The 26,842-nt window shown below is 36.1% G+C and overlaps 1 protein-coding gene across 1 annotated transcript in view; it reads left to right on the top strand.

The window, feature by feature from the left end:
* Positions 1-11,265: 11,265 nt before the first annotated feature.
* plcl2 (phospholipase C like 2) overlaps positions 11,266-26,842 on the top strand; it is a 109,998-nt gene continuing 94,421 nt past the window's right edge. The window contains exon 1 of the mRNA XM_088929430.1: positions 11,266-12,467. Coding sequence (XP_088785556.1) covers positions 12,210-12,467 — 258 coding nt within the window. The 5' untranslated portion in view covers positions 11,266-12,209. The remainder of the gene's footprint in view (positions 12,468-26,842) is intronic.

Raw genomic sequence — 26,842 nt, 5'->3', positions numbered from 1 at the left:
TCCAGAGAGAAGTCATCTGTGAATGCTGTCATCTGTGTGTTTTGAGTCCATCTCAGACCCGCAATGCTGACCTACGGTAGGCAGTATTTCAGATTTAGAAGATAATTGACACCTGGACAAACATTTCTAGAAACACAGGCAGGATAGAAATGGTGATATATATTCATTAAAAAAAAACTGCAAGCTAAAGAACTGAAGATAGAGGATGCAGACGCTTTAGAATCAATAAGAGTTAAATTATGGTAAATACATGTAAAATTGGAAAACAGAAATACAAAGGGCTTATCAATAGGCATAGCTGCAGACCACCTAAAACAAAATTGGTAATGGTTTATTCTGTGCTCCTTTGCAGCCTATGTGTGCTGATGCTACAGTACCTACATGAACTTTTAAAACAATTGGGCCAGAGTATCTTACAGTATGAAGAGATCAATACTGTCCATAGATCAAAGGAGATATTATACTGCAAAGGTTTAAACTTTACACACATAACCTGGGTATATTGTAATGGGGAATACAGCTAAAATTGAGAAGGTAGAAATAGTTAAGGAGTATTTCTTAATACAGTTTATAAAAGCACCAACTAGGCAAGATGCTCTTATTCGCTTATGTTTTCAAGCAACTGTGATATAATTCAGGGAACAGACATGATAAAACCACTGAGAAATTGTAACTTTTATATGGTATATTTTGATATACTGTATATATTTAAACCCAAAAATGTGAGTTTAAAATTAGGGTTTATAATTTTAGAAAAACAGACTATGAAGGGATGAGTTAAAATGGTTGAATGGTTAAAAACAATTAAATAACCAGAGCCTGATTATGGCCATACTTAAGTAACCCTAGCTAGAATTTAGTAGTTCTAATTAGTTATGGGAGTAGTACTCACGGATTGGAAAGTCACAGTTGTAACAATCCACAAAAAGTGGGACAGAACAGAAAAACAGAAACAAAGGATTAATCAATCTTACATTTGCTACCGCTATTGTTATTTATAGCAAAGTAACAAGTTAAATTAGAAGAATACTGTACATTGAAAACAAAGACATTTTAAGATAGCTGTAGTTTTTTTTTATAAAGGGAAGGTCTTGTCTAACTTGCTAGAAGCAAGCAACAACGATAAGCAACAAGTAAAGCTTATGACATGATACTGTATATTTTATATTTACAGAAAATATTTGATTAGATCCTTTATAAAAGGATCATTCTCAAATTAAAAATCATATGAATCTAAGCTAATGTATGTACATATTCGAGAATTTAAGAAACTGGAAACACTGTGTTATCTTAGGGAGTATAACCTCTCAGTGGGCGGACGTGAGCAGTGGTTTACCAAAGGAATCTATTTTAGCCCCGTTGTTCTTCTATATCAAAGATCTAAATTCTGGTTTAATAGCAAACGAGTCAAATTTGCTGATGATACTGATGAGACCTAAACACAGGAAGGCAAGGGAGTAACAAAAAGACATTGATTGGAGACTGGCAAATGAAATTCAACACTGATGAGTGCAGAGTGATCAACACTAGTAGTACATACATACACTATACATACAGTACCTCATGAGTGCTATGGAGCTGCAGGAAGTCACACACAAAAGGGATCTGGGTGTTTATTTAGATTTATTTAGTTATTAGTTCAGTTGGTTTAGGTAGGTTTGTTCATTTAGATTTATCTATCAAGACAATAAGAAACAATAAAAAGCAAACAGAATGCTTAGGTACATACTAAAAATTGTGAAAAAAAATCCAAAGAATTTATGCTTACGATCTACAATGCAGTAGTAAGACCTCATCCACAAAAACAATAGTATTGCCTTAGACTTCCAAGAAGTGCTACAAACCCTTATTTCTGTGTCAGGTATCTATCATACATACAGGGTGAAGGAGCAAAATCTCTTCAGTTTAGAACAGAAGATTAAGGGGTATAAAGCTTCTATATACAGTATATACTGTATGGCTATAGGTTCTATGTAGAGAACTATTTGACACAAATATTAAAACAAGGATATGGGGATTAATTTACAAGAGAATTGGGGGAAAAAGTAGTGGGAAAGGATTTCCAGCCTAGTTGATTTCCAGGCCCAAGCTCTGTGCACCTTTAAGAAATGGCTGGCTGTCTTTTTAAATTAATTTAGTAATCTACCAAACAAGCAAGTTGGACCAAATGACCCTCTCTAGTTTGCAGATCCATTGAATGTTCAAGGTGTGTGTAATAATACATTATTTAATATTATAATTTCATTATAATTAATGGTATAATAATACCATAATATTATGATTATAATTAATATTCAAGTCATTTGAAACTGTTTAATAGGTTCTATTATCTTTAAGTTAAGTATTCCAGGACAAACATGGAACGTTTCCTGGAATCTAATTAAGGGAATAATGGGGAATTATTCTACTGCTCCATAAGCTTTAATTGTCTATGTTTTCCTAATACGTTGTGCAAGAGTGCTTTACTTCTCCTCCCTTCTTCCTCACTTGAAGGTTTCTGAACGTAAGACCAACACCATTTTTTGTAATATACCTAGCATGAAAAACCACAACCTAAGCGGGAACAACACAAGAGAATCATGCAAAACATTAACAGGATGTGAAACAGAAAAACCCAGAAAAATTATAATATCAACTCATCTTCCAGTTATTTTTTGTTTTTATGGTTACCAAAAATTCCCTAAATGTACCTTATTGTGAGTAATCGTTTTAATGATTATTTTAAAGATAGAAGCGGAAAAGCTCTTTTATTCCTCAGGCTAATATCTGGTTCTGAATTCATAAAAAACATAATATATAAAATGTTACTCTTTTTTTTACTTCTCTCTAAATCTATACATATTACCCGTAACTGAAAAAAAAAACATTAGCTCCATATGTGGCTAACTTTATTTGTAAGTACCTGTATTGTGTCATGAATGGGAGGCATGATAGTATACTAGTTAGCACTACTTCCTCATGAAGTTTCTGTTCTGGGCTCAGTTCCATACTGGGGTGACTAACTAACATCTGTAGTTTGCATGTTTTTCCTGTGCCTACATGTCTTTTTTTTCCGAATGCTACAGTTTCATGTTAACAGGTGTTTTTAAAGTATCCCAGTGTGACTGTGTGCCCTGTAATAGACTAACATCCTATTCAGGGTACAGTCCTGCATTTTACTTTGTGCTTTTAGGGCTAAGCTTTAGACTGCTGTGATCTTTACCAGGAATAAGTGGCTTTCTGTTAATGCTTTAATATAACATTTAAAAAAAATAATATTTTAATAAATGCATGCCATTGAAGAAGTTCTTTCTGCCACTGTACAGTATGTATCTACTGTAAATGATGTTTGTTCAATTGTTCCTAGAGTTACTATATTTAGATACCACTGTCATAACAAAACTCACACTCATAATCAGGGTAAGAAGAGGACAAATGGACCAAAGCCTGCTCTTGCAGATTGTCAGGAATACTTCTTCCTTTCTGGATCAACTGTTAAACAGTAAAATAGAACATTTTCCTTTGAATTACTTACTGTACTTTGAAAAAAGTTTGACATTACAAGACATTAAGATGTTTGTGAATTTCCATTAAAACTTTTGAACAGTTCATAGCTTAGTGTGTTATTACAGCATAATAGTTTGTATACATCTTTAAAATTCTTTAATTCAGCATGTTATGCTTACACAGGATGTAAACAGTATGAACTCCAGTACTACATACAGTACAAACAGTAAGAAAGAAGAATGTTCGCAAACAAGCGGCCAAGCGGTTCATCTAGCCTGTTCAGTGGTTAGTAGTTTTAATGAGCCAAGTATCTCTTTCAGATATTTTTTTGAAAGAAGCCAGGGTATCAGCTTCAACAACAATTGGTTTCACATATCTCACTTACTTAAGTCTCTACAGCAACTGACCATGCCCCACACTGACTCAATCAACCACCATACGTACCATACAAACCAGATTTGGGCATTTGTCTGTGTCACCTCCCTTTAATTAACTCCACTTACCTTCCTCACATTTTCCTCACCCAGAGCTCAGTCATTGAGTCCTTTCCATTTTTGTTTATTTATTCCCTGGCTTTGATCTCTTTTTGTTTTGCTTGCAACTCTATTTCACTTCTGGTTACTTGAATCTTCTGGCTTACGACTCTGTTTTTTGGATTTTGTCTTGGACTGCCTATTGTGTTTTCGAACCTTGCCCGTTTTTTTACCTTCCTTTGCAAACTCTTGTGCTACAATCTGTCCCGCTTGGCTAGACCTCTGCCTGTTTGACCACACCCTAGTTCACTAAGGAAAACTGTTTTCCAATTGCGTATGTCTGCCAGCAGACTGGCTGACAGTCAAAGCTCAGCTATTGAATTCTTTTTCATGTCTTTCAGTCGCAGCACCCTGCAGGTAAGCACTACATGTCTGAGCTTCTGACAGGAATCCAATGAACTCTGAATACATCCAGCAGACACTAGAAAGCCATGAGTCTGCTTTGAGATGACAATTTGCCAGTGTCTCAGAACCAAGGCAAAGCAGAGCAGGATGTGTTTAGCAATGGAAAAATATATAGCAGACATGTCCTTGTGCCCATTGCTGCTCCACACATTGTATCTGATCTACCCACAGTCATGGCCTGCCGAAAGCTTCAGAGGAGTCCCCAACTCCCTTGTGCCATGACTTGGAGAGAACTTGTGGTGGGTTGACACTCTGGAACGCGCAGCAGCCTTAACTCACTAGCTACTGCACCTTGAACAGGGCAGTCAACTTCCAGCCCACTATACTATTTAGTTTTGCACCCTAGTCATCAAAAGAAGATGGAGAGAGGAGGCCCTCACCATAGTATTCCAGGCAGTGCTCTCGGAGGAGTTAAAAGACCTGTAGAGGCAATGATCCAGTGACTCACCTGGATACATGTCTTAAGGAACGTTGCCAGGAAAAGCTTTGCTGTGTACAGCTGCGTCTATACTGTGGAGGTAGAGGGCACCTTCACAATAGCTGTCAGGAATTGATGGGAAATGCTTCAGTTCAGTAAGTGATGAGGAGTGCTTACTGAGCGAGGTAACCAAATCTTCAAACATATCCCAGACTCACAGTACCAACATTCTCTCTTCCTAGGTGGAGGCCTTTGTGTACTTGAGTGTGGCTGGAAACTTTATTGAAAGCAAATTAGCTGTCTCTCTGGGAATTCCCTTGGCTCGGTGCCCTCGGTGGCTACTGTGCAGGCACTGGATGGTAGTCCCATCAGCTCTGGCCTCATTGAGAAACAAACCTGTCCACTGCAGCTCATGGACAGGGCCTTCCACAGGGAATCCATTGTCCTTCTGTGCATTCAGTCTCCACACTGTCCTTTGGTCCTGGCTGGAGTTGCACAACCTTCGGATTGACGGATGCCAAGAACTGCTAGCAGGGATACAAGAGTGTTCTAATCACTGTTTATCAACCCCATGTCTGCTTGCAACCTTTGATGTTCATACTGTTTCATTACCGGCAGAATATAGGGACTTTGATGACATTTGATGGGGGATGAGAAAACCCAGACTCTGCCCTCACATCGGCTGCATGACATCATGATTGATTGACATCATGCCTAGGAAATCTCCACCTAGGGGTCACCTATTTTCCTTGTCAACACCTGAAACCCAGGCCATGAAAGTTTATAGTGTGGAGAACCTGAAGACAGAGTTCATCCGTCCATCCAGATATCTGGTGGGGGCTAGATTGTTTTTGGTAAAGCAGAAGGATGGATCCCTGTGGCCTTGCTTCAACTATTAGAACTATTAGAAGAACTGTCCTTTTGCAAAGGTCTGCAACAAGTTGCCACTTTTTCAGCCTTATTTTGAATATTCCCCTGTGCACAGTCAGTCCCGCTAGGCTAGACTTCTACTTGTTTGACTATGTCCCAGTTCACTAAGGAAAATTGTTTCCCTTTTGCGTCTGTGTGCCAGTCACCTTGCTGTTGGCCAGAGCTCAGCATTGGATTTTATTTCTGTATCACAGTTGCTGCACCCTGGCGGTGACCACTATGAAATTATAGTTTTCACTTAACCAATCTAACATAAATAACTTCAATTTACTTCAATTAATAAAAGAACTGAAGGATTGTTTTGCACTTAATTGCTGATCCATGGAAAGACATTTTCACATCATGTGTTTTTATGGTCTTTATGTAACTAGAATAGTTACTTTTTGGATAGTAGAACATTTAAGGTTTTAATTGTAAAGTGTTTTCTTTTTTCTGCGCCTTTAAAAAACAACTTACTTGTAAGATGAAGTTTACAACATTAAATGTTAACAAACATTAACATTAAAAGAATGTAATCTGGACACAGAGATGGTGTAACTGAGGTAAAACTTAAATTATCAAACTGTTTTGCTCTGATATGTTTACTGGAAAGCTCTGTTTTGATTCTATAGTAAGCTAATTTTATAAAAATTCTTTGTGGCTCGGAGTTTATACAAAGGGTAACTTCAGTAATGTTAAAACCATTTAAGCAGCCTACTGTAATGATGATGTTTCCAATACAGTCTTTTTCTTTCAAATTTTCGTTTCAACTGCCTGAAAGAACAAAAATCAAGTCACTTTTTGAAGGCACAAAATGTAACAGAAGAATTAGAGCTATTGAACTGAAACTTTACAAATACTGTATGTTCATGTGCAGTTACACATATTACTTTTTGGGCATGGCTGCATGTGATGTTTGGCTGCCATCTTTGATTAAAATGCACTACGATAATCACTGAGTAAAAGGAAATTCAGTAGGTTTCTCCTGAAACATGAATAAAGTATTTAATTTGGTCTTTTAATCTGGTGTTTTTTGTGATGACCAATCTGTGATGTCAGATGTCAACAATGTTGTTTTAAATTTCACGAAATGTCAAGTACAGTCATCCCTCTTAATACAAGCTTGGTTCATTCCTCGAAAACTGCTCATAAGGAGAAAACTAATATAATCAAAATTAAATTCTCATTACTTACTGTATTCATATCTCTGAATCACAAATCAAAGAACTCACTCCAGAACTCAAAAATGTTCCGTCAAACACCCAAACTCCATCTTAATACAGCACAGAATGGTACCTAAGAATGAAGCAATAACATTCCTGGTTAACTGTTTGAGTAAAATACTTAGTCATTAGCCGACGCATAAGCAATAGATAGAAAAACAATAATAGTCCTATCCATTTATAGTAGAGTAAAATATGCTATAATTTGACAATACACCCGTACCTCTATGTACGAATGTAAAAAGGAGAAAAAGACATCATATGACTCAATTCATATCGAGTGTTCGCATCACATTCCACTAACTAGTATGAGTGAGAGCTAAGTCAGAGACTACGGAGTGGCACCAGAGGTATGCGTGATACAGTTCACTGCTTCTTGCTTCGTGCGTTGTTCACTATCGTGTGCGCTCTTACTTTTCGTGTAAGAAAATCTGTGGTTTAGACTTTATCATGGACCCTAAAGGTGTTAAGAAAATGAAAATTGTGAGTGTGTGTAATTAAAAAAAGGGAATGAAGTGGTTACTGTTACTTAGGTATGATCAATGATGTCTTACTAGGTAAAATGTTTTTTGTACTAAAAACACAAACCACAGTATGAATGTCAGTTATTAATGTTTCTTTTATCATTTTATGCTGAAAAAATTAAAAGTAGGAGTGACATTTTTGGGGTTTGGAACGGATCGTAATTTTTTCCCAGTGAGAAGTAATGAAAATATTTTTCTTTTTACAAACTACAGTATATGGAATGGTTTCTGGGAACGGATTATGTTTGCAAAAAGAGGTATGGGTATACTTTATTGTCCAATTTCTCATGAATTTGCTTTGCATCAAAAACAAGGTCTAGTCACTTCGTTAGCTGTTAGCAAATGTATAAACATTAGGTACTATCTAGTTCTACGTATATTCACTTAACACACACAAGCCTTTATTATAAAAAAGTTAAAATGTTAATTAAAATAAAAATGTCTCATCCACGAAAAAAAGAGAAAATAAGAAATTCGACAATGCTTTACGAGAGCACAGCTCGTAAGAGTGAAAATTTGCTCTTTAAATGAAAAAACGGGTATGAATTACTACATCTCCCTTAATCTACTCGTATAGCGGTTTCTCATATAGCAATGGATTACTGAATTGGTAAACACCTTCCAAACCATGATGTTTGGAAGATTTTCAAAATTCTTTTCCTAATGAAGTAAATAGTACATTGTAGACTTTTTGCTTTGTTCTTTCTGCAGCAGTGTCATGTTCCTGTATTTCAGGACATTATAGGCTTTTTTGGACTATGGTGTCTGTCAAAATGAGGGGAAAACAATTTGTAATTTGGTAGTCATTGGTCCATATTTAATACATTAAATATATTTATTAGAATTTATCCTAGAAAAATGTGTACTCTAAAATAATGATTTCCAATTAACAAAATGTTCATTTAATTTCCATTTTCAAAACAATGAAATTATACGTTGTTGTGCTGTAAAATTTTGGATGTAGTAAATCTTTATTACAATATAAAGCAGTATCAGTTATGTATGGTTCTATCACAAAAACACACCAGACCATATAATATCTTGGATGACATTAATATGATTATGTTCCTTGTAAGACGTATACAACCTGTTCTACAATATTAAGTAAAGGTCCAAAAAACAGCATAACGTGTATCCAGACCTTTTAGGTGCAGAACAAATTTTAATGAGGATTCATTAAGACATTTCATTGCCAGCAATTACTGCTGCATGCTGTATTGCTGTGCATTTGATAAATAAACTTTGATTGATTGATTAACATTCCATAATTCATCCAGTCTAAAAAATTCTACCAGTATTGTACATCACAGAAACCGAACAGCAACTCTCTGAACTTGTGCATTCATTATACTGTAGTGCAATATGGTACATGTACTGTAGTCCAAGTATGCCCACATCTATTTAGAAATAAGAATTTGATGAGCATAACTCATTCATACTGTGCTTCATAAAATAAACGATTCAGTGAGATTAGGACATTCACCATCAAGTCAATGAGAAAATTGTATTAGCAGAGTTGACAGACCTGGGTAATTTACAATATCTGCATCACCCAAAGGTGGGATAACCTTAATTTTTTAAACAGCAGAAATGTATGCACTCTCCCACTCTCTTTACCTTCTCAAAATCACTTGCATTTTCTAGTTTTAAATAGATGCAACGCTTCCTCCTCCAAGAAACAGATGAGACATAAAATAGATGACTGATGATTTGAGAAACATAATTGCAGGTATACCAACTGTCTTTCATCAGATCTCATTTTCATATTAGAATTGCTTTTTGCACATTTAACTTAAAAATATTTTTTGAAATCGTAGGTAAGGGAATTCATAACCTGCACCCTACTCTTTTACACCTGTTTATCGTTATATAAAAATGTTTCAGAAACCACAAATACAAAACACGTTATCAAACATAATGTATATTTAACTCCTTAAATTAACTGTAACATAACAGTAAATATGAGAAATTTTACTATATTCAATATAAGCTATAAAATGAACAGTGTTCAGTTTTCTAGGAAGCTAGTTCCAGCAACCATATTACCCTGCAACTCACAACTGGCAAACCACTGAAGTTAAGCAGGTGTGAGCCTGGTCAGTACTTGGATAAGAGACCTCCTGGGAAAAACTAAGGTTGCTGCTGGAAGAGGTGTTAGTGGGGCCAGCAGAGGGCGCTCACCTTGCGGTCCATGTGGGTCCTAATGCCCCAGTATAGTGACGGGGACACTATACTGTAAAAAGGCACCATCCTTCGGATGAAACGTAAAACCGAGGACCTGACTCTCTGTGGTTATTAAAAATCCCAGGCTGTGTCTTGAAAAGAGTAGGGGTGTTACCCTAGTGTCCAGGCCAAATTTCCCATTGGCCCTTACCAATCATGGCCTCTTAATAATCCCCATCTATGAACTGGATTCATTACTCTGATCTCCTCCCCACTGATAGCTGATGTGTGGTGAGCGTTCTGGCGCACTATGGCTGCCATTGCATCATCCAGGTGGGGCTGCACATTGGTGGTGGAGGGGAGTCCCTATTACCTGTAAAGCGCTTTGAGTGGAGTGTCCAGAAAAGCGCTATATACTCTAAGTGTAAGCAATGATGATGATTATTATTATTATTAAAGCTCTGCAATCGAGAGACTGATCTTAATTAGCTATCGGGGAGAATAAATAAAAGACTGATGTGTTTTCATGACAGGTGTCAATTCATGTGTTCTCTCTTTGTGTGTGATCTTTCCTTTGTGATCTTCTTTCTTTTCCTCAGACCCTGTATAAAAAATCTGCTAATGCTTGCATGCGCAACTGTGTGCACATAACCCACATTGCCCTGATCTCTGATACTCTTAACACAACCAATATAACCCTTATATAGTTCTATAGATACCTGAACCACATTCCTCCACAATGAAAGCTGCTCTGTATCCTGTAGATACAGGTAACCTTAAAAATTTACTTTATTATTTTATTATACTTTTTTGGAAAATGTTGTCAGCTCCCACGTTTTAATCTTTGCTGTACTAATAATCAACGCTTTTGTTTCCAGCATGTAGTTTATAGAATGCATTCAAAGTAATAGAATGTACATAATACATTGCAAGTGGTAATTAAAATCTCAAGTGGTGATTAAACGTGTAAGCGATTATTAATTATTATAATTAAAGCATGATTTTGTAAATACTTAAACATGGCGACTTAATGATTTTTTTACACATCGTGGACAACTAGCTAAATGTGCTCCAACTTAAATTTCAGTCACATACTAAATGAGTAAGATGTAATCGCCTCTAACATCTATTAAGCAACGTCCATATTTCCCACATGGCAAATGGGGGCTGGGGAAATGCGTGCTACACGCTGCCCACCCCCAGACGAGCAATCGCATTACACCTCAATCAAAACCGAAAGTACAGAGCACAATCATTACCTTGCTATATGATCTGCAAAACAGAGACGGAAGAATAACTCCCCCCCCCCCACCCCATACGCGCACATCATGGGCGTGTCTCTTCATGTACAACCAATTGTTCAAAAACTTCTGTATGATTGACAGATAATTTACTATCATAGGTGGGCCTTTATCAGCATCAACAAATACAGTGAAAGGCTCCAGCATTGAGAGGACTTCCTGCAGCTCTTGGGGCGGAGTGCGATTTAGTATTACCCAATAGGAAGCTGCAATAGTGTTTGACTGACAGCTTGCTGTGGTTAGTGACAGAAGCGACAAGGGTCGATTTGAGGAAGCGAATTCTCTCTGCCAGCTGGGCTGAGTGTCAGTGAAGAGAATTTGGATGGTGGAGCACTGCCACCGAGCCAGGAATAGGCATCACACCTTAGGCTTTTGTTCACCTATACTAGTCTCCGAGAGGAAAACATTAATTTCATTTAATGGGTCGATTGAGGATGTGTTACGTGTTGCTGTTTTAATTGTACAGTGTCAGAGTAAGTCATTCTCACGCTGATAAGAGTAAGGTTTTTTTTAACAGCTTTTCGTATTTTCTTTAACAAACAAAACCAGAACTGCATATTATTTCTGCTTACTGGAAACTGTAAGACTATACGCATTTAAAAAGTCACGATAAAGCAGATGGAGCGAGGAAGCAAGGTATCTTAATGCATATATTCTGATTGAGAAAATTTGGTTAGGCTTTTAAATCGCAGTATACGATTTTGTAACAGATCGCGTAAAGTAATGTAATAAAATCAGATGAACAAATATAGACCAAGGCTGTGTGTAACACATATCAGTCTAGTGACTTTTCCTGCAGGTAAATATTATGAAACGGCTTCCCCATTTCGGCTCGTTTCGTTAAACAGTTTAATTTTTTCTTTTTGTTTTTTTTCCTTCTCTTTAACGTAATCTTGAGTGGAAATACAAACGTACTGAAATATATTCACCAAGAGGTCTTTAAGAAGGAGGATCACCAACAGAAAGCCAGCAGCAGCTATTTGGAATAATTAAGATTAGACATCCGTGTCACAATGACAATTTTTGTCGCCGGACTAAAATGAACCTCTTTCCAATGGAATTACCACTGATAAAGAAAAAATAAACCTTATAGCTTTGCTAATAAATATATTTGCAGAGTCTGTCATCGCCGAAGAGCCGTACTGTATGTGAACATTTCACTGGCATATTATTTATCAAAGGCATATACAACAATCCACAATACCGAGATCACCATACCCGGACTATCAAGACCAGCCTGTGTTCTTATGGCGGAGTTTGGAAAGGAGAACGGCGGAGTGTCTTCTTCACTCATCACGGGAAAGAAACCGGACAAACCCGTCGATGAAGCTCACGGGGAAACCCAGCGTGGAGACTCTGTTTCAAACGGGGACTGTGGGGTAGGAGACGTACTCGGTTCGGGATCTCCAGCACCACCTGGAAGCCCGGGGGTGGACCCCGCGAACAACACCGCTGTCGGGCTGGACTGTAAACCCGGGATACCCCGGAGGAGTAGCATCATTAAGGTAAGACGACTAGATCAGGGGAGGTCAGTAGATATACGGTCATGTCATTGTTTTCTGATTAATGTCTGGGTGTCTAGACCCCCCACCCCCCACACCATGCTATCCTACTGACTAAAGACAGCATTGTTTATCTTAAAGAATTAGGTGGCGTTTGGTAAATGCTTGATACCTTGTGGTTGTGAAACATTTTCCTACGCCAGGCGAAATGGTCTTGTGCAGTTTAGTGTGCAGCACTCTTATCGTGCTACGTTACACCGCAAAGTCGACAATGTCGCCTGAAGCGGACATTCTTCTGGAATTTAAGCAGAGCCATCCTTGTTTAATCACATACAAAAATCTGTTCCTCCTATTTTGTGTACCAGCGTTGTGTAAAGTAAACTTTAAATCTAGACTTGGATTACTTATATTAAAATACAGGATATACACATCGTCTGTGGCTGACATTTTATCAAAAAATACAGTATACAGTATCTGTATTTGTGAAAAGCCTCGCGTGCATCTGATTCTGCTTCTAACCTTGAGTTACCAGTTCAAAATTTGGCTGTGTAGGATGGTGTCATTAATGATGCCATACATGCTGTCGTATTGCACGCAGTTTTTTTGCAGGTACCACAATAAAAAAAAAAGTTCTCATACTTGCACACTGTAAACGACGGTTTTCATGAGTTCCTGATTAGCCTTAATAAGTGAAATGATTCTGGCAAAATCCTTTTTTTTTCATGTTGCATAAACCTGTATTTTTGTAGACACGGAGAGGTTAAAGTGACCAGGCCGTTGTAATGCTTATAAGAACACGTTTGTGTTCAGTGTTGCAAATACTTCTAATAAAATAAATCTTAATTAGGCTTTGCAATAGCCATATAAAGAACAAGTCTACATTTTTTATGGACTAAAGTAAACATGCTTTTGAACAAAAGTGTAAAAATGGCCTGTGTGGGAAGAGCAAGAAATCCCAAATGAGGGTGAGTTCAAAGGATTGGCCTGCTTTTGTCGAGACTGAAAAGAAGATGCTTCCCTACTTTGGCTTTGAGGGCTGCCAACTATTCAAGTTTTTTTTAAACAAAATAACTTTTAAAGAATTTCAAGAAACATAAGAAAATAATATCAAATGATTTTCATTTAAAAAGGGTCTTGAAATAGAGCAGATGGATCCAAGACAAAAAAAAGAAGAGACTTCTTAGAGTTAAAAAAATGTGCAAGGGTGAATAAATGTCACCTTATTAAGTGCATACTGTTGTCCTTTAAATATATTGAATGGATAGTGGTTTTTGCTCTAGTGAAATATGAAGTGATTGATTCACTTAATGTGAGCTTGCACTTTGAACTGACATTTGGTGTAAAGCAAAAATGTAAATGTAAAGATACAATTTTTCCTCATGGCTTGTATTGATTTTTTTAAATGAAAACAGATGTTTCATGTACATCAGCATGACTGCTGTTTAGTGTACTCTAGACTCAATTAGAATCGGTTAATATCAACAACATCGGGTCTGTGCTATTCCAGCATTTTCTGTTCTTTGTTTTTAAATGGAAAGAGTGAAGATTTTTCAGCAGTTGTGTAAAATCATTATCACATCGCTGTATAGGAAATAGGCTACAGCATTCTTAGCTCACTGGGGTGCGTGGGGTTGCAGGGGTTAGCAGTACAGCTTCAGAGCCCTTATGTTTGGTTCTGAGCTGGTACACCTGTTAATTTTGAGTTTTCTCTGCCCGTATTCACTTCTCTTTTTGCTAGGTAACCTAATTTCTTTCTGTCTCCCAAAGACAGATTATGGTTGGTTGTAAAATGTTACTTTTCAGAGAGGGGTGTCAAACGGATTCATACTTGGGTGGGAGGGCATACGGATGTTTCTAGTACAGGCAGTACCGCCAGTGGGACTAAAAAGAAATGGAATTGGATGAGCTTGATGTGCCACAAAGGCCGGCTCTCCTCTATGTGCTTACTGATGTGTATCACTACAGAACAGTAAAAAAATATCTGTAGCAATAATATTTTCCAAAACCTGGGCTAATGTTGAATCAATTGCAGCCTGAAGGCTGGTGTTCTCTTTAATGCCCAGTAGAAATTACTGAAAAAAGCGGAGGAAATATTTGCCATTTTATTTCTTCATTAAATGTTTGTAGCTTCTGAAATCACCATGAGAAAAAAAAGACTATTGTCCAGTGGATATGTACTGTAGCATTCAGTGTTACATGACATGTACTTTAGATAGATTTCTACTTTTTGCTATTTTCTGAACTGCAGTTATCATTGTCACTGCCGGTGCTAAATCAAATGAACCCAGTGTGATGACCCCTTTAATGTTTGCCCCAAACGATGCACAACACTCGTGCTCAAAATGGGCTCTATGAAGCAATGCTTAGCAGGCTGGAAGGGGGACATAATGTGGATCATGGCATGATGCACTGTGTCACTTATTTTCATTGAGTACTGTGTTTTGTTTTCTGAAATTAAGGTGTAATGCAAACCCATACTTTTATTTTAGCCATTTTGTTGCTTATTGATGATAATGATAACCTGCATTATGATGCTAATTGATTTTATTTCAGTGCACTAAATATGGACATGTATGAATATTGTGGTACTGTACATATGTAGTCTTAGTAGATCATATACTGTAAATATACATAGGCTGTATAGTAAGCAATACATAATCAATTAGACAGTCTTTTCACAGGGCTTCTCTTTGACTCACTGAAATGTAATAAACAGCCAAAGTTGTGTATCAAGTGTGGCAATTTGGAGAATGAAGGATGTGATAGTTCTTGTTGATCTATAGTCAGCATCAGAAATGCTGTGGAAAAGATTGCTGGAATTCACCTTTTAAGCAAGCTAAGTGCCAGATGAACCTTGTACAACAGATGGGCTCAGATGTCAGATCTCTAGATTAAATGATTGTATTTTTCTGGAATGTTGCTTTGTAGTCTATTAAATTGAGGGGCCATAAAAATGATTTTAGTGTGCTTCTGTGAGAGGAAATGGTCAGTATTCACAATTTTGTGACTGTAAATCAGGAAATGTTGCATTATTTTCTTACAGCAATACTGTTACAACTTGCAAAATTACATTGAGTCATCAGCTGTCAAAAGAAAACAAGTTATTTTTTCATGCAGTTAATACTGTAAGATAATATTATGTATCATGCTAGAGAAATAATCATCACTTTACATTGGGGTATTTTATAAAAAGTGTTCCACAATTACAACTGGCACTGTCTACAGCCTTAGCAAAGTTTAAGGAGTATGTTTTGTAGGCGGTGATTCCATGTGTTGGTCCAATAATTTACATCTTTATTGGCAGATGGCTGTTGTTTTGATGTAATGATGAAAGGCATATTCTGTCTCTTTTATTTAATTTAAAGTATGTCTTCCTGAATCCCTTTCACTGGGCTATTTGCCTGATTATAAGCAATGTGGGGGCTGAGGTGAAAGTTTAAATGCATGTCTGACTGCAGCCCACCCACCCAGGGGCACATTGGGAGTTCAGTGTAGTCTAATCTTATTTACTGCACACGGGGTTATCTTGGCTCCTGTTAATACCAGATGTTTTCATGATTTCACACACTTTCTAGCTTTTAAATAATTGTAAAGACAGTTAAACGGTAATTGAAAGGATGACATCTTAAGGATTTATGAGCGTCATAAATCTAGATTTTACTGTAATTAAAACTGTCTGAATTCAAAAGAACACCATTGTTTGTCATTTGTGTTTTGCTTGTACAGTGTTCATTATATACAGTACATGGCCTGCTGGAAAATAATTCTGACTAAATTTTATTAAACCAAGTAACAGGATCAGGGAGTATTTTTTGCATTTTATTAATTGCCAGTTTTTCCATGTCCTTCTAGGTTATTATAACTGCAGATAGTATGATATAGGAGGCTTCTCCATGAAAAAAAAAAAATATATTTCAGATGGTCTGGATCTAACAGACCCCTGTATACAGTATAGAAGAAGAGATATAAAAAAGGATTTTTTCTTTTTATTTCAGTTATTCAGACAATCTTGGGTAAAATTGACTGTTTTCTAGTTTTCCTCCCTGTACAGAAAGGGTGTGTTTTTCAAGCTATTACTATTTGGACTGAGAAGAGAAACCTTCAGTGGGGTAATTGAATCAGCATTTGAAAGCTGTATTTTAATGGTTTGTTATTCAATGATTAAACTTACAATAGTCAGTATATTTAACAAGTAGTAGTTCAGGTGGGTAGCTGCGTCAGCATGCGTAGGCTGCAAAGGAACAAGTAATAAGTTTATTCCATGCTGAAAAGAGAAGAAAGAAAACGCAACATTTCGTCCGAAACGTTATATTTTAACAATACACATTCTGGGAAAAACAGCTATTAGGACATTTGTATTGTTCAGTAAAGTAATAAAGTATGTTAAAAGATGTAACTTATATTTAGAAAGTGAATGTACTGTATACTAATTTTCAGAGTGGTTTGAGACTTTAAAAAAATGCCCTTGTTTTCTTATTAACATCTTGTGAACAAAAACAAATGAAAACAAGTAAAATAACAAGTCAAAGGTTTTTCAATTTCAAATAAAAATACACACAGTACTATTGATTTATATACTTGCGCCATCTTATTTATAATCACTTCCTTGTACAGTAGGTGCATAGCAATTTCAAAAGCCAGTTTTCTGCACTGCTTTGAGAGATGTGTTGTGAAAAATAATGATTGGATGGATGTTGAAAGAAAGTACAGTAGTTGCATGCACTCAATTACTATTCCTGAATTAGAGGTTGAGCTCTACAGAAAGCATTGAAAGGATTTACGTGATTTTCACTTTCTTCACAAGAAGCAGATAATGTAAAAAGGTGTTGTACCAGCTGTATGTTGATTGTTTTGTGTATTTTGCAGATCACAAACATTGTGGATCTCGTGTAACATATTACGTTCCAAGATCATATACTTATCTCACACTTAGGAGATTTATGAAGGTTTATTTAAGATAAAAGATACTCTTTAGAGCGCAGATCTTACTGGCAGATATAATGTGGGCTTGTAAGCCTCACGGGGGTGTGAAAAATGGCCTCTCAGTAACAGTCTACTCTTCCGCAAGAAGGCTCAAATAAATGCTTTAAACCAAAACCTTTCTGAAGGCAGATGTTCCTATTAAAATAGTCCAAGCAACATTTAAAAGAAACAAGATTTATATGCGGATTCAGACAAGTTTAAAGTCCTACACAAACACTTTTAGAAACTTAACAAAAAATCATAATGGGACCAGTCACCTGAGAGACATGACGCTTGTGGTGCACGGCACTGTCTTAAATTGCCACATACAGTATTATTCAATTGTTTTGGATGGTCATCCAACAGTTATAAAAAATGTAATTTCCTGTTACTCACATTCTGGCTGCTACCAATTTAGGAATTATTATACTGTACTCGGTCTTGTCTGTAAAAAATGCACTAAAATAATTGTTTTTTTTTTACTGATACTAGAATAATCCTGTGTTAGCTCTAGCATAAAAAAAGCATAAAACATAACAAAACAGAAATAATCCGAGGATGAATTTCCGATTTACCATGTACAGTAAATGATCTTTTAAAATCTTATAAGATCTATAATATGTGTTTCCATCTTCATTAACTGTTTTACAAAATGGATATATACAGAATTGTATGTTTATAAAACCTTATAAGCTTACAAAAATAGCTGTCTAATTAGTTGTTCGAATATTTATTTGTTGCTTTGAACTTCAGGAATTTAGATTTCTAATTCTGTTGTAATAACAGTACTTTTCTGCATTTGTCAGAGAATGTACAGTAGGTAGCATTCTATGAGTCGGATTGGAATGAACCTAATCTGGTATATGTGGAAGCAGACCAATATTATTTCAGTGTATATCTTAGAAGAATAGAAGTATATACTGTATAATACTAGAGAATAGAAGGTTTCTGGTAAAATAAGTCTCATTTGTTTTACCATATAGGCCTATTTAAAAATCCAGTAAAAAAGTATTTATGTAAGAAATCTGCCTTGATATTTAAGTGAACACCACTTAAATAAAACATTTTTTTATTACCAATTATTATTTTTTTCAATTAACTTGTACATAACTGGCTACAACTTTAACTAACTTAACAACTATACCATAATCTAGATCATTTATATAAATTAGGAAGAGATATATATATATAAATTAGGACTCAGTAATACTTCAGGAGTATTATTATCAGTAGAAAAGGAATTGGCTGTGCCCACCTAGTTATTTTGGTTGCGAGTTACTTAATGATTCAACGTCTCATTCTGTCATTTCTTAAAAGAAGCCAAGGTACAACATGCCTGGGTAACTCGTTCCAATCAACCACAACACTTTGTATAAAAACTGCCTTTTGCTCTCAGTTGGTTTTAATGCACTTCCTCAAAGTTTGAACATACAGTACAGTATGTCCTTTGGTTTGTGTCTCACTGTTGATTCTGAAGCAGTCCATTGGGCTGACTTTGTCAGTACTTTGGAACACTTTGAATATTTGAATCAGGTCCCCTTATAGTTTTCTCTGTTGAAGACTAAAACAGATTAAGTTGTTTTAGCCTGTCAGTGTAAGACATACTTTTTGACCCCAGAAAAGTGTCTGGTTGCTCTTCTCTGAACTGATATCAGAGCACAAATATATTTTTTTGTAATGCAGGGATGCACTGCTTAAATCCTAACTCTTATCGTTCAATATCTCTTTTAATTGTAATCACCTCTCCAACTTGATGAATCTCATCCGCTCTGAATTGTGATGGCAACTTTCATATTATCTCTACAATAATGGGTAAATATGTATCAACTTCATTTTTTACCCTCTAAAGCCCAGTGCACATTTTCAGATATGCAAGAGTGTGGGCACATGGGAAACCAATCAGATTAATTAATATAGGCTTGAATTCTAATTACTAACTCCTGTATATGGCATTTTCTTTTTCCCTTTTTTCCAGCTGTCCTTATCTTTCAAGTCGCAGGTGTTAGCTCTGCTTTTGCATGGTCTCGCAAACACTGTGATGAATAAATATTCTTATTAAGTTGTAGTGCTTCCAGTCACTTAACTCATATTCTGCATTTAAAAGCATTTGGGTTACATATCCCTTCATGGTTTGTGCCATGTTCCCCAGCAATTCTCTGAAAATGTGAAACCTCCAATATCTCTGTAGCTTCCTGCCAGAATGTTTTCATTTTCTTTTTTGAAAGGAAGTTTAGGGTAATATACATTATTTCTAATGCATTTTCTGTACCACTGTGCAATGTTGTTCTTAAATGGCTGTTGGTTCGCATTTCAGTGTCCTTTTTTAGTGTTCAGAGATTCAGTCCTGACATTTGTTTTCAGAAGTGTGAGAAAACATGCAGAAATTGAATTTTTCAGAGTCCAAAGAGCAAGAAAGAAGATTGTCAAGAAACTGTCATTAAAGTATTAGTTTTAAGAAGGGAATGAATCCACGAAAGTAGTTTGTGTATTTTAGATGAAACAATGTACCATATAAAAAAATAATAACCAATTACTTGTCAGTGAATGTAAATCTTGATCCACCAGTGTACTGTCATTTTTAACATATCTTTGACATCTTATATGTAACAAACGTGACATCTTATTTTACTTATTATCCTCACAGTCATGTTTGTGGTACAGCATTCAAAGAAAACTCAGTTCACAGTTGTTACATTACAAAATGTAGAACTGAAATTTGTAATGTTTGTGAGGTATTCTTTTGTTTTTATTTGAAAAGTAGAGCTCCATTTCGACAGTGAAGAAAGAACTACATCAATACAGGGCTTTGCAAAAATAGTCAGGCCCTGTTGCTTTAAGGCTCGCAGTTGTAACACTTGTATCCTCCAGTTTGTGTTTCACTGTTCATTTTGTAGAAGTCTGCTGATCCTGAGGATTTTTAATACTTCTATTAAGTCCACTTGTAGTCTTCACCGTTCAATACTAAAAAAGATCATTAAGTTCTTTGAGGCTGTCAGTGTAGGATGTTACTTTAAGTCCCAGAATGCAGCTGGTTGCTCTTCTCTGGACTGATTCCAGCGGTTCAATATCTTTTTTTAATGTGATGGCTAAAATTGTACACGGTATTCAAAATGAGGCCTAATTAGTGTATTGTACAGTTTTAACGCAACATAAACACCGAAGCAAAGTAAATGTCTTTGAGTTGCCCAGTCAATGTTCTGACTTGAATCCTATCGATTTCCCACTGAGGAAAAGACCTGAAAACTGCTGTACATAAATGATCCCCATGCTACTTGAGAGAGCTTAAGAATAAAGGGCAAAATTTGTAGTAAGCCAGTACCCAGAAGAGTCTATAATTGCTGCCAAAGGAACTTCTACCAAATATTGAATTCACAGGTTAGAACATTTAAGCAATCCACAAATTTCACTGTTATTTCTATATAGTTTTTAACTGACATTTATTGTTACTTGTTTCCCTAAAAGGTTTTCAGTTTGAGCATTTAGGTTTTGAATAAAATACAAATAAAATAAATGTGTAAGTAATGTAAAGAAGAGCTGTTATACTGTATACATCCTCCTTATTTGAACTTTTTGTTTTTATATTAGCTCTATGGTTCTGATTGAGTAAATACAATTATTTACTGCAGCCCAACATCGTATGGGATTTAATTTTCAACAAAATTTGTACCATCCTTAATATTCAATTCATTTTCAGCTGAAAGTGTGTATTCCAGGTACAGCAGATATTTCACATTTTAAACATTATTATTAGGATGAGAGTTATACCTAGTTAAAATAAATACATTATTTTACTTTTTAAAAGTATGCTGTATGCACAAAACCATTTTTCTCTTTATTTGAATAAACTTCTGCACCTGTTGAGTATATTTACTAAGTTGAGCAAAGTAAAAAGTTTAGTTGTAGTTAATACAAAAACGCCAAAGATCTTTAGTCAGTTTCCTTGTAATATTTCTGCATGCTGCATAGACAAAGTTAGAGCATATATGAGAAATATATAATTTGTTCCCAGTCTGGAGAGAACCATTCAAAGATATGTTACTTTTTGACTCATTGCAGAACACTGGACCAAACCACCACTTTATTATTATAATAAAAGAATATAAAAAATAAAGTAGGATTTAAGAAAGGTAGTGCAGTGGATTGGGGATTCTTGTTTGTTAGCAAATCTTTAATCGCACTTTTTTCTACTGCTCTGACCGTATTAGAATATTTTTGGGTTAAACACTACAAATGTCCTTATAAAGAAGTTGCAAATAACCTAACAACCTGGCTTGTTTTCATTAGTAAAGACTTATTTAAGTCTTAGTAAAGGTGTTTGCTGAAGAACTGAAGGGTAAACGAAGAGACTGAGGCAGTAGTATTAGTAGTATGAAAATGAAAGTAGAACACCTCATTTACATAAGAGGAAGTCGCTGAAATAGCATATCTGACAGTAGCAGTGTTCACAGTTCGAACTAGTACACAAGAGTAGTTCCTTCTGCATTCTGCTAGTACTTGAATAAATAATGAAAAGATAACATCATCATTCTAATAAGGAGTGTTTTTACACAACGTTCACAGTCAAAGTTTCATTTTTTATAATGCATTATACTAAAACTCGATGAAATCCTCTATGGCAATGACCCTGAAGATTTAAGAACAATGTGCTAATTCAGATTTTATTTTTCATTTCTAATCCCTACATGGTATCAGACATCAATTTATGAAGTACTGTTTCAGTTAACTAAATGTATACATTTTATCATCTGTAAAGATGATCTCAGAGCCTTTAGAAATGAATCCCTGAATCTTTGATCATTTTTCTGAGCTTTTCAGTTAAATTGATGAAAATGTACATTTAGCGTTCGTTAAAATATTCATAGTCATTGTACCAACATATCTTGTTTGGTGAAACACTTAGCCTTATCTAAGAGTAATATTGAATTTCTAAAAGGCTGGCTGTGTGAATAACAGTTTTATGACACCATACTGTAGATGTTACTGAACATGTTTATCCAGTAAAAAAAAAAAGAAGAAAACATTGAAGTATATAATTAAATGTAATAAATCTACTTCAGTTGTGTTAGTTTTTGTGTTAGTGAGTAGGAGGTTTTACCTGTTTTCACACCTGCAAATCTCATTGTAGCTCTACATCCAATCCTTAAATATGTACACAGAGTTTATTTGCTGATAATATTTATACTGGATGGCCTTCTGAGATGAAACTTGCACAGCAGCTCACAGTGGCCCCTGGCAGTGGGAAAGGAAAACAATGCATAACTCCTGGCGGGTATGTGGTAGAGTGCTGAAATTCCTTATATTATTGGGTTTTCAGGGTTCAGGGTTTTCTCAGGGTTGCAGTAAAGCCTCTTTGGGTGATTTTATCCTGTGTGTATGAAAAATATTACAGAGAAGTGCCACTCATTTTATAGTAATGAAAATGTTTGCTTTTATTTTAGATTGCAGAGAGAACTGCACAAGTACTTGTGCCGTATGGCCACTAGTCATCAACACATATTAGTTTCCAGTGCTGGAAACTTTGGAACTTTTTCAAATAAATTAAAAGAGCTTGCAGTGCTGGTGCTCTGGCTTCAATTTTGGACCTGGGGTGCTCTCTGCTTAAAGTTTGTAAGCTCTCCCCATGTTCATGTGGGTTTCCTTCAGGTGCTTTGGTTGCCTCCCACAGTCCAAAAACAAATGACAGTTGAATTGGCTTCTTGGAATATTGGCCCTGGTGTGAGTCTGTCTGTGTCTGTGTGTGCTCTTCAATGGCTTGGCATCCTATCCAGGGTGTAGCCTGCCTTGCGCCTATTGCCTGCTGGGATATGATACAGCTGCCCCGCATCTGGATAAAGCAGTTAGGAAATAAATGGATGGATTTAGCTTTGTTGTTTTCAAAAAGATAGTTACTGCAAATTGTTGATTGAGGTGTACAGCATTGTGTTTGTTGCTAGAGAAAGTTTATTTTCCACGAAAGTTTTCTTCTGACTCGTGAATGGGCATTGAAGTTATGTGTTTGGAAGCCACTTCACTCATTTTACCTTATACGATACATGTTCTTATCCCAGTGTTCATGTAAACTACCAGTACGTTAACTGAAAGAACTACTGTACAGTATATGGAAAGTATATAGCCTAAAATAACTTTGTGAATCAATATTTTGTTTGTAAATTTCAGCTAGGTGTGTTACTTGGCACCTGTTCTGTGTCCTGACATCTAGAACCAAATATTTTTTATATACATCTTTTCAAGGAAGAATAGGTCTCTTTGAATGAGAAACATTACCACCTGGCCTCAGTTTAATTTGTGGCTTAATACATCCAATTCTAAATGTCAGTTTGTTTTGAACTCATAATTAAGGGAAATGGTCAAATAAGATTTACTCGGATTTGGTTCTTGGCTGTTTCCATGCAGCCTTGCATCTTCTTATGCAACTAGGCATTATAACTAAACAGTTACTTTAAATATAATCCTGCAGATTGAACAGGGTACTTTCATGACGCCAAATCATGGAACTCTTTTATTCAGGTTTTGGCTGAACTGGAGAGAAATTCAGCAGTGTCAATGGTATGCATTGGTTCGTTTTTAACTACCCTGCTGTCATGGGCGTTAGCTGTTCATATCTGTAGTGAAATTCAAAATCACACCCTTTTGTTCTTGAAAGTACAGAAGAAGGGCACTTCTGTTTTGGCATTGTGGCCTAACAGTTTTTTGAGCTGAGTGGAAGTTTACAGTACAGTAGAAAGTGACAGAGGTGCTAGTGGAGCCTTAATAGTTTCAAGCCGTAAATTTGTCCTTCGTGGAGATTACTGACTGTAATCAAACTGCATAGTGATCAGCAAGTTAGAAAACTTAGTGTACAAATGCTGTATAGTTGGACTGCAAGATCTGTCTTCTGTGGACTACCTGTTAGTAGTAGTCTGGTAGTCTGGAGACTACTCCAGTCTTAAGCATTCATACTAATCTAATTTAAAGTCCTTCAGATTATTGTACAGGGAGGTATTTCAAGGTCTTCTTTTCCCATCATTATTTACTATGACAAAATTACTAAATTATGTCTGACATTTAGTGGTTTAAGTGTTTTGAAGGGTTCTGTATTTGTGACTTGATTTACTCAGAATTTAAAAACACAGGTTTTCTAGGTTTTGCTGTGGACTGTGAAACAAAAGTATTGTGCAGTGCAGGTAGCATAAATCTTTTGTACTGTGCTGTATGTTCTATGTCTTTTCATTCGGCATCCATCTCCACCAAGGTCAATGGTTTTGAAAGCTCTGTGGCTTAGCCAAGGCCTATTATAAGTGGCTTGCGAATTACATTTGTAGGGTCACATCATTCACTGCTCTAGCTGTGAAATAGATAAGCGCTAAATATTAAAACTGCAGCAATTTAATTACAGTAACAGAGACTAATATGGTTCTTTGTCAGTAATAATACTTTCCCTTAATTTAGAAGTTTTGAAATTTCCCAGTAAAAGGCTAAACATATAGTGCTCCAGATTAAATAAATAAAATTCAGGAAATTCAATTTTTGTGTGAAACCATTCATCAGTTACCATATCCTGACTGGGCTAATGTGATTAACAACCTTATGTGATACTGTTTGACCCATTACATCTTCCAGTCAATGGGTACTCTAATTGTGACATTTTGCCTGAAATTTTACTGTATTTTCAAGCTCCCTCTTATTTTTATATTTTCATATAAACTGAAGGTATTGCACTCTATTGTTGTAGATTGTGTATTCTTTCAGCTCAAGGTCCATCTAGATTTTATGATTAGATTGACCCATCATGGCCTTCAATAAATTAGAAACAATCATTGTTAACTCTTACTGTAGTTGTGCCTTACAGTATTTATTTGAGATCATTTTGTTGCTAGCTAGCTGCTAGAATATTTTCTCTCATGGAGAGTATTCCAGTGTTTGTTCGTGAAATATAGTAATATAGACGTTTGAAACTGAATGTGATCTGCCTTAGACCTTTCTCCAGTTATACAGTGGAATGAATTGTAGCCCTATGAGCACAAGGCCAAGAATAAAAATAGATACATTTTGACCACACAGTAGTTGTTTCGTGTATTTTGATCCTCGAACATCTAGCGTAGTAACATTAGAGAAGTATATCTGCAGTGCCTTGCGAAACTATTCAGACCTTTCCTTTGCTGTCCTGTTTTGTGGAATTACAAAATGATACTTACAGTACTTAATATTTTATTCAAAACCTGAATGCTCAAACTGAAGACTTCAAAGTGTAAGTTACGTTACAGTAAATGTCAACAAAAACTAAAGAGAAACATCTGAAATATTCAGACATTTGCCGGCATTACAGCCAAAAGTCTTTTGTGAAATTACTCCAAACCTGTTTACCAACTTTGCACACTGGCTTGGTGCATGGTTTGCCTATTCTACTTGGCAGAATACTACTTGGCTCAGGCTCTCTTTTTGCTTGGGGATCAATTATGGACAGCAGCTTTCAAGTCCTTGACTGGAGCACTCAAGGACATTCTCTTTCTTATACTGTATGTAAGCCCCTCCAATGTAGCGTTAGCATTGTGCTTTGGATCATTGTCTTGCTCAAAGGTGTTTTTTTGTCCCTGTTTTAGGTCTGAAGCAGACCTTTCTATCAACCTTTGCGAGTACTTTGCTATCCTTAAGTCTTGACAAACATGCGAGTCCCTGCTGATAAGAAGCAGAACTATAACATAATACTGCCAAAATTCTTGACAGTAGGAATGGTGTTGACTGAGTTATGCACTATGTTGGGTTTTTGTCAAATATAACATTTTGCATTGAGACCAAAATGTTGCAGATTGTCTCTTTTCTAACCGCAAAACCTTAAGCCAGTTTTGCAATTACGTTTGTTGTATGTGTCCACTGAACTGTGAAGTTCCTGTTGCCCTCATGATGGCATCCCTAAGTAGTTTTCTCCTACCTCAGCAGTGTCCAAGGCAGCACGTGGGTGTCTTCCATTTCTTAACGATCTACGTCACCATGGTTAAAGAGATAATAATGTCTATGAAGTAGTTTTATACCCTCCTCCTTATCTGTGCCTTTATGCAACTTTATCCGTGAGTTTCTTGGCCTTTATGGATGAATCTTGGCTTGAAAGTCACTAGCTGACTGAGGGACTTTGTAGAGAGATGATGCTCAGATTACTTGCAGACTAGAATAGAAACTACCGCTGTTTATTTTCATCTTGCAAATCTGTTATTATATATTGATCCAGTAGGACTTTCTTAAAGTAAACTGTGATAAGACTGACCTGTGCTGATAGGTTAGCAACACAGATTTTATGAAGTTAGTGACTTCAGTCTTGTTATTGATGGTGCTGAAATCAAACTCTCATCACTGGTCAGAAACATGGTTTTTCATCCAATGTTTTGTTCAAAGTTTATATAATATCACAAGGAATGTTTTTTCATGTAATGCTGCTTGGTTAA

Source organism: Atractosteus spatula, chromosome 12 (assembly GCF_055471065.1).
Source record: "Atractosteus spatula isolate fAtrSpa1 chromosome 12, fAtrSpa1.hap1, whole genome shotgun sequence".
Taxonomy (NCBI): Eukaryota; Metazoa; Chordata; class Actinopteri; order Semionotiformes; family Lepisosteidae; genus Atractosteus; species Atractosteus spatula.
This window is presented reverse-complemented; position numbering and strand designations above follow the sequence as displayed.